Consider the following 9,572-nt stretch of genomic DNA (forward strand, 5'->3'; position numbering starts at 1 on the left):
TTAATGACAGTGTAAGGACCTGGAGACACAGTTCCTGGGTTCAAATTACAATTCTACCATGTACCAGGCCCGTCTCTGTCTCTTTTTCCTCCATCTGTAAAATGGGAATAACAGTACCTACCCTCAGGGGGCAAGTCATTTAATACATGTCAAGTTCCTAGAATAGTGCCTGCAGAGTGTAAGCACGATTCATGTTAGTTATGTTTATTATTATTATATGCAAGGTGTGAAACCTTGCCATCCAGGGAAACAAGCCTTTTAAAACGTTTTCACTGATTTAAAGAAAGAAACTTAGGACAAATTATTTTTCAAATTGAATTTTGACATTTCTGTTCTTTCCCATTATTTTCGAAGTTCAATGGATAAAAGCATGGAATTTGTCAGAGTATTTCTTGACATTTTAGCTCCATTAGGAATCCCATTTAATATTAGTTAAGCTTTATTATGATTGCAATATTATTTAAAATGAAATGGTGAGAGAGGAATATTTGGGGAGGGGGAAAATATCACTTGCCACTTATTAAATTGAGATTTTAAAAGCCAAAAAAAAGGGAGGGAGGGCTTATAAGCTGCAAGTGACCTTTAAATGCCACATTCACTAATATATAAATGTAAACAGAAAAATTTAATGTCTGGTAATAACAGTAAACTGGATCAATACAATTACATTATGGGTTCTGTGATATTATAAATTATGCTTTCAGTACAGAATATCAATAGCTTTTTAACACCTTTTAAGATCAAATTATAATGCATTAAATATCATCTAGTTAGTTCCCTGTATGTTATTTTCAAGCCTATAGTTTACTTCTATTACTTAGAGAGCTCCATGTACTAAACTTCTAAATGTCTACAACTTAAAGGCATAAATTACTTTTAATAATGAGTTAAAAATAAAAATAATTCATCATCTCAGTAAGACAATCCTTCAATAAGATCTACTTTAATAATTAGTTTAGAATAATTTTGTTACTATTAACCTTAGCTTACTTTCAGGTAGTTAGTGAAATATGATTTCAAAGACAATTGGTTATATGTGCAAATTCAGTTTAACTGAATTACAACGTAAACGGCGTAAACTATTGTAACAACGGAAAAAAGCACTAGGGTGGATACTCATATAGTTTTATAGGCCACTTTATTTTCCCTGCTCTACCTCAATTCTATTAGTAAGGAGTTCAGCTTTGGGTGTTATATTTATTATATTTAATCTATTTAAAGGCCTCTCACTATACAATTCTCAATCCCTTTGCTGTTAAAGGCAACATAAACATGTGTTTATCCAGAGTAGATTTTTTTTTTCTGTATAATAGTTTTTAGTGGAGGCACAGAAGGTGCAGAGATTTTTCTTAAATGCCCAAAATATATATTTGGAAGAAACAAAATTATTTTTATGTCTTAGATAACCCGTAAGACATTAAAAGAAATTATGTCTTCCTATCACTAAACTGGCCGGCACATTACTTCTACACTTCTCATAGCATGAGAACAAATATTAAAAGAACTCTCTAAGGCAAGAGTTTATGCCTTATTCTGTTTCAGGAGGGTTTGGGACACACAAATCGTCCCATTTGAATGCCTTCAATGCCTTCTCCATTGATGAAGACACAGAAGCACAGTTTGTTACCCAAAGTTCTCCTGTCCAGCTAAGTCTTCCGAACATGCATTCCACACTTAAGAACACTCTTCCTGAGCCTCGCTTAATTTTCACTTGGTTCTGAGTTCAGGGCCAGAGTTAGGGTAGTCTTGGTGCTCATTTCAATAGCCACCCATGACATGACACGCAGGTAGTCAATGTTCATGAAATGTGTGGCATTAAACTACAAACGACTGAACCGTAGACTGGTGGGTGCAAGCAAACAGCATCCTCCCACCCAAGCTCCTGCCAGGCACTGAGGGACGGCCGCTCAGGAGGCCGACCCGCCCAGGCCCCATCACTTACAACTGCCCAGGTGTCACTTGCACCCATCAACTCTGAACTCCACGAAGCCACGTGTGCTGGGCCTTGGTGGGTCAAAAACTACACCTGAGGCCAGCAGCACCTTCACGGGTCCCTTTACAAGCGTTCCCTCAACTTCTAGAGCAGTGCTTCCCAAACTCCCACGGCCATTCCAGTCACCTGCACACTCGTTCAAAAGAGGCTCTGAGGCAGGGAGCTTGGATCGGGTGCCAGACTGTGCACTGCCAACCCCCAGGGACTGCCGTGCGGTTCCTCCCACCCCCCTTCGAGAAGCAAGGCCCGTTCCCTCCCAAAGACACCCGGCCACTTCTATCCGCAACATTCTACAGTTGTGGCCGCAGGTAGCGCCGCACCGAGCTGCCCGGGGCTCTGCGTCCCCGAGGCGTCGCCACGCGGTCCCGCGGGCACCTGGCAGGCGGCCCGGCCTCGGTGCGCCCGCGGGGAGCGCGCCCGCCGGCAGCCGCGCCCCCTCGTCCGCCCGCGCCCCCCGCGCCGCGCTCACCGTCTCGCGGGTCTTCAGGTACCTCTGCAGCGCCTGCTGCGTGAGCTCCCGCACGCGCAGCTGGCCCTCCTTGCAGGGCACCACGATGCCGGTGCGGCCGAAGCAGACGGTCACTTTCATCCTGGCCCGGGCGGCCGACCGGCCTGGCCGAACAGGTGTCTGGCCCCGTGGGTGCAGCCCCCAGCCCGGGGGACGCGCGGCACGGGCGGGCCCGGAGACCCGGGGCCCTCTCGGCGGCGCCCCTCAGGGCCCGGGGCTCGCTGCAGCGCCCCCTCGCCCCAGGAAGGCGGCCTCCGGGGGGCGGGAGTCCGGAGGGGAGGCGGCGGGAAGGGCTCCCTCCCAGGCGGCGGGGGCGCCGGGACGCGGCGCGGGCGCCGGGCTCCTCCTCCCGCTCCCGCTCCGGCTCCGGCTCGGCCCGGCCGCGGCGGCTGCTCCGCGCGCGCCAAAGCGAAACTGCCGGCCCGGCCCGGCCCGGCCCTGGCTCCGGCCCTGGCTCCGGCCCTGGCCCTGGCGGCGGCGGGGTCGGCCCAGGCCCGGGGCTGGAGTGGGCGGCGGCGGCGCGGGGCCGGAGTTGGGAGGAAACTTTTGCGCTGGTCCCAACTCCGGCGGCGCGCGGCGCTCGGCGCTCCCGCGGCCCGGCCGCCTGGGCCCGGCTCTTAAAGGGGCCGCGCTGCCGGCCGCCGCGCGCTCGGCGGCGCGGGCGGGGAGCGCGCCGGCCGGTAACCGGAGCCCGCGAGCCCGGTCCCCTCGCTCGCTCTCGCCTTGGCCGTGTCCCTCCGGCAGGCGCGGAGCTCTGGGGAATTGTAACGGGACCTGAGGCTCCCCGCGCGGGGATTGAAACCGGATCTCCTAAAGCACACTCGAGGGAACAGCTCGGAGGCTGCAGGGCTGACACCCTTAAAACGAGGGGATTGGAGCGGGATCCACCGGGAGCCCGAGCAGGTGCTTCTCGCCACGCCCACCCGAACACCCTAAAGACGGGCTGCCCAGGGGTGCTGAGGGGCAGGGATGGCCCCGGGGACGGCCAGGACCTTGTCTTAAGCACCGCGTGGCACCTGCCCTCTGGAGCCCTGAGATGGCAAAACGGAAGGGATTCGGGTCTAACTTGGCAGTGAAACCATTGCTTTTAGGGAGGAAGACAAGTATTCCCACAAAAGCCACATCCCAGACCCAAATGCGATGGCTTGTGCTTACGTATATTCTTCTGAAATGTGCCTCCGGTTGTGCATTTGACGGGAAACACCATTTTTAAAGTGCTTAGGCTCATGATTTGGTAGGTGTGTATCCATCACCAATTGAAACAGGAGTACAGTGGTGCCTCGGTTCTCCAATGTGATACATTCCAGGAGACCCAGTTCTGAAACGTTGGAAAACCGAGGGATCAAAAGCTGACAGGATCTTGCCCTCAGCGGGAGCCGCGTGGCCAGTTCGATTTAGGAGGCGTGTTGGAAAACCAAAGCATTTAATCCGGGTTTTCAGCGCTCATAACCCAAAACGTTCGTCAAGGGAAATGTTCGTCAAAGGAGACATTGGAAAACCGAGGTACCACTGTGTCTGGGTCGGGGTAGGTGTGGAGAAGAGTCAGCAAACACCACCTGCATCATTCTTAGCTCACACGTCAAATGAGCTCCTTTGAGCCTAACATCAACCCTGTAAAGTAAATACTATTTTCCCATTCTGTGCATAAAGAATGGAGCTCGAAGAGGTTAAGGGACTGAGCTGACCCTGGAGTTAGTTATGCTGAGAGGAAATCATTTCTTCCCACACTGAATCTCTGGTCTCCCCAAGCAGCTTTCTCAGCAATCCAGTTCATCCCACATGATCCTCGGGGCTACATCACGTGTTTCTCTGCAAAACAGGTTTGTTCCTATGTCAAGATGCACTTAGATTGAACTTTTATTGCCCAGACAGTGCAATAATGCACGGGAGATTAAAGTAACGGGCTCATGGACTCTAAGAGTTTTAAAATTTTTTTAACTCATTCATATGTGCAATAAATATATATTGATTGTCTTCTATACACAGGACCTATAGACCATCAGTGGCATCAAAGAGGATCATGCAGATCAAGTGGACTTGATGAAAATATATTAGTATAATTTGGTAGCAAATCCAATGCAAACTAGTTTAAATAAACTAAAGACAGAATCTATTTCCTCCTAAAATCAGAAGATCCAAAGAGCTTTCTTTCGAGGCAACACTGAACCCTGAAACCAGTCCTCAGAGGCCCCCCTCTCTCCAATCTATTGGCTCTGTGCTTCTCAGTGTTGTCTTCTTCTCAGGCAGGGTCTCCCCAAAGGAGACAAAGCTAGCCACTCCCGGTGTTACAGGTGTACCCAGCCTTAAAGCCAGCCATCTCAGCCATCATGAAGCCTTCTTCCAATGAGGACTTGCATATCCAAGTTTGACTCTCATTCCCTCCCTCTGGTGAGATGAATGCAGCAGTGGTCACCTGCCACTAAATCATATGGACCCAGAATAGGGGAGGGGTGAACCCTCAGCAAATGGGACGAGAGAAAGCACGTAGCCTCCTCAAAGCATAAGATTGCTTCCCAGCTCTCAAGGAACGTATAGATAGGAGGGAAGACAGGGCCTACAGATGGGAGAAGTTAAATAGAAACTATAAAACAACAGTGAATTTGATCATTCTATTGAACATTATTGACTTAGATATTTTTCCTCTGCAATAATCTTACGAGAGAGGTAAGTTTGCTAACTTCCTTTTCGACATAAGGCACTGAGGCCATGGGAGAGTAAGATCACACTCTTAGAAAGTAGCAGAGGCTGGATTAGAACCCAGGCAGTCTGACTCCAGAGCCTGCAGTGACTGCTATGCTGATTTTACATGGGAGTATCAAGTGAGTAGAGCAAACAAGTAAATGAATACTAATGCTGTGCATTAATGTGTGACCCTTACTTTTAATAGCAGATATTACAAGGGTATGTAGAATGGTACAGAGCATATTTTTTGCTGCTGAAATAACTTCACATGTTGCCATTTTTTATGCTTCAGGACTTTTCTTTTCCCTTCACAGTTGCTCCAGAACCCTTCTCTTCTGTTCACATAATGAATAGCTCCTGCTCTCCTTCACACCACAAACTTCCTCTAGGCCCAGCTTCAGCCCCTCACCAATACCTAGAGCCCTGACTTTGAGAATGCCCTGGCTTTGAGAAGCCCTAGGTGAGCCATGAAAAATGCCCAGACTGTGAAAAAGTTCATTCCCAGAAAGACTGGAATAAGGTCTTGTGAGAGGCAGCAGAGGTTGTGCAGTTATGAGATGAAGGAAGAGATGAAGCCAGGCATGGATATAAACAATGTATTGTGCAATCCTGCACACCAGGCAGAGAACTTTAATGACCACAAGTTAGTAATTATAAAAAGAGGTTAGTGTTTACATTTCATGTTTATTAAATAGCCAGATTTAACTTATTCAGCCTTATCACAGACTACATAGAAACATTTTATCATATATTAAGAAGTTATATAAAAGAACATAGTTGCAACACCAAGATGTTCATGCCCAGCAAATTCCTAAATCAATATTTCATGTCCCGTGGGACCTCCTGGGCAGAAAACAATAAATAATTTGCCTTGATTGAGTAACACTAGAGGATTCTGGGCCTGGGTTCCATATTCTTGTTTTGCCTGTTGGATGGGTAAATATTGCCTGTGGTGTGATATTTTCCCATTTGTTATTCAACAGCTTAGCAAGCTTTGGAGTAGCCAGTGAAAATGTGTTATGCAGAGACCAATAATACTGACCAATATTACTAGACAGCTCTGCCTTATAATAATTCTAACTAAAATGTCAGGTGCCATTAGGAATATATTGAATAAAGTATGATAATATTTAATATATAGTTGACCGGTCATTCAGTCTAATGTTTTGCACTATTAAAACAAAAAAATATTTTCACCCTTCAATAAATTATTTATAACAAGCATTATTTATTACAAAAAGTTAATTGAATTGGAGATAATCTTCTTTCTAAGCCCCTTGGAGCAATTAGTACAATAGATTATGTTCTTAGCGTCCTTATGAAAATAGGTGCCAGAGTGATATCAGAAGAGAAGAAAGAAAAAAATGAGGGCTTTTTTTTTATTCTTTCCTTCCTTAGCAAAGAATTTGACAAGAGTGGGTTTTTTCTTGCCATGTTTGTCTCTAAATTCCTGATGGCATTCATTTATTGACTGTTTCTTTGTTTACTGCTTCTGCAGCTTGCCTAAGGCACAAATAACAATGCTTTATGTCCTGAAGACAGTACTGTGGATTAGCAGCCTTTGGAAAGGTCCTTATTTATGCCTTTTTAATAGGTAAGACCCACAACTCTCCACAATGATTCAGCTAGACCTCCCCTCCTTATATAGAATTCCACATTATGAATTCTAGTGTCTTGCCTTGATTTATGTTTTCTTGAATAGGGCTTGAATCATAAAATGAGTGTCTCTTTTTAAAAAAATAATAAAAACCAACCAACCCAAAGCAAGGAAACAGTGATGTTGCATTAAGAGTTGATCGATGGCTGGATGCTTTTTCCTCATTGTGTGATCTCCTCTGAAGCAGATTAGGGCCCATGAACACTGGACACTAGTAATAGGTCCTACTCAGAGTAGCAGTGGGTCCTCTCACACTAGGTTTCAATGACAGACTTAAGAAGGAAGCCAATGGCATTGATCAGGGATGCTCTCAAACCAGCACACTTGCCAGAGGATAGCTCCTGAACCGAGCTGAGGTTGCAATCAAGGGTTCTCTTTTTAATCCTACTCACTTTTCCTAAGGCCTTCTTCTACAGCTCATATCCCTTTACTTGGAGAAGTGACTTGGTGCTCATGTAATTGGCAGAAGGTATATAGACAGAACTAATATTTGGCACCAGATGCTCCAGTGTATAAAAGAGAGAAGACACAGCTAGTAGATGAGAGCTGGATAGACCTATGTTCCACTTACCGGCCACTCAGGCAACTATGGAGCCTTACTTAGGCAAGCGTCACTGCGTTCCCTTATGAAATGGGATGACAAGCCTATTTTAAGGTATAACATATGGAAGGTAACCAGTACATAGTAGGCAAAATAGATGGTCCTCTTTCACCTTTTATTCCATTTACTACCATTTCTAAATGCCAGTTATTTTCACTGGGTTTGAAACTACTTGCAAAAAGAAACAAACCAAACGATGCTTGGAAGCTACATACCATCATTGTCATCAACAATTTCTAACGCCCAAGTATAGCTTGCTCTATAGTGAAGGTGCCATACTCATAGCCAAAATAGTACAATCTGTGTTATATTTTACAGTCCACATATAATTTAATTTGATGCTCAAAAAAAATCCTGAGACATAGTAGTCTAGTACCTGAGAATAATTACAGAGCTGAAAGCGGCCTTGGAGATTATTTATACAATCTCCTCATTTTATATCTGAGGACACTAAGCACTGGAAAGGTCAGGTGACCAGCAAAAATCAGGGCCCAGATCCTCCAGTTTACAGTCCAGTGCGTTCCTTACTTCCCTGTCTGCCTGGCAACAGAATTTAAGACAACAGCTATTTGACCAATACTCGCTCAAGCCTTTGAACTTTCTTTGGGCCAAGAGGTGACGGTAAGGAGCTCATTCTTCTATCTATTCCTGAACTTTCCCTTTCAACTTAAGATTCTGATCCCTTGCTCTTGCCACAATTGTAAATCTCAAAAAGATGTGCTACGTGTTGGAATGACTATTACAGAAAATAGGAAACCATCAAAGGATTTTAAGCAGGACAGAGACATGATCAGATTTGTGCACCATGGAATACAGAGGACCTGGGAGACAGACAAAAGCCCCTGCTTAGTTTGTTCACTCCATCAGTCATATCTCTACTCAACAGTATTTACTCAACACCTATAATCTACTCAGTGTGAAGTGGTCACAAAGTTTAGACTCTAGTGAGAAAGACAGGTGATAAAAAACTAACCAAATGAATAAAATAGTCTATTTGCAGATTGTGATAAGGGGTAATGAAGGGTATTAGCAGTCTGTGTGATAGGGTATATTGGGGAAAGAGAGAACCTGCTTAGACTGAATGAACAAGAGGGGAAAAAATAACTTTGTGAAGAACTTAGAAGAAAAGGAACAGCAATTGCAAATATTCCTGAGACTGGTATGTTTTAGGAATTAAGAGAAAGCCAGTTTGATTTGTATACTATTAGTGAGCCAGGAAAGGGGCTGGGAATAAGTTGAAGAGATTGTCTACAAGAATGGCTTCCTAAAAGACTTAGGCAGTATTGATGATGAGGAAGGGCAAATTCGAGAGATCTTTCAGAATCTGTGACATATTAAAGATGGCAAGCTTTTAGGGGGTATCAAGAAAGACTCCAGTTTCTAGTTAAGAGGTGACATTAATTAAAGCTAGAGAATCTGGAAAGTGGGGGCTGGAATGGTGGGAAAAGAAGAGTAAGTTCAGTTTGGGACATTTTGTGTTCTTTGTGCCTGCAAGGTAACCACATAGAAATGTTTAGTTAGATGGAAACACAAGGTTTGAGCACAGAAGAGAATCTGGAGACGAGGTATTTAAATTTAGGAGTCATAGATTTGGAGTTAAACTCATCAGAATAGAGGATATCATTTTAAAAAAGAAATTTAAGATAAAAAGGCAAAGCGACTTAGACTAGAACCCTGGAAAATGCCAATATTTAAGAAGAGAGACGCCCAGAGAAGTTACACATGCATATGATGATGCCTTATTAATTACAAGTCATTATTCTCATTCTGGATACGGTATTGTCAGTGCTGAAGATGTGAGAAGAAAGGGGGCTGCTGCCCTGGTGGAGCCGCAGCGGCGGCGAACAGGAAATTGAATGTTAGGAATGGAAAGCACGATAGTTTGGCTGGAACAGATAGGCTTCACTGGAGCGTCACATGGGATATAAGGTTATAAAGATATGGGAAGAAGGAAATGACGGAGACAGTGATTGAGAGAGAGCTGTTATAACTGGACCAAGGAATATGGACCTGTTTCACCAAAGAGATACCTCTAGATGCTTGAGCAAAGGAGTAATATGCATAAGACAGCATTTCATAGTCATTTTTCTGACATCTTCATGTATAAAGAATTAGAGCAGAAAGCCACAAA

General features: G+C 45.0%; 1 protein-coding gene across 2 annotated transcripts in view; it reads right to left on the bottom strand.

The window, feature by feature from the left end:
* PARD3B (par-3 family cell polarity regulator beta) overlaps positions 1-2,686 on the bottom strand; it is an 853,033-nt gene extending 850,347 nt beyond the window's left edge. Inside the window, exon 1 of one of the 2 annotated variants that reach the window (XM_081143277.1) lies at positions 2,463-2,686. In XM_081143277.1, the coding sequence (XP_080999403.1) occupies positions 2,463-2,582 (120 nt within the window). In that variant the 5' untranslated portion in view covers positions 2,583-2,686. The remainder of the gene's footprint in view (positions 1-2,462) is intronic. The other variant, XM_081143276.1, reaches the window with a different exon arrangement.
* Between the last annotated feature and the right edge of the window lie 6,886 nt (positions 2,687-9,572).

The sequence above is a fragment of the Miniopterus schreibersii genome (assembly GCF_964146895.1).
Source record: "Miniopterus schreibersii genome assembly, chromosome: 7".
Taxonomy (NCBI): domain Eukaryota; kingdom Metazoa; phylum Chordata; class Mammalia; order Chiroptera; family Miniopteridae; genus Miniopterus; species Miniopterus schreibersii.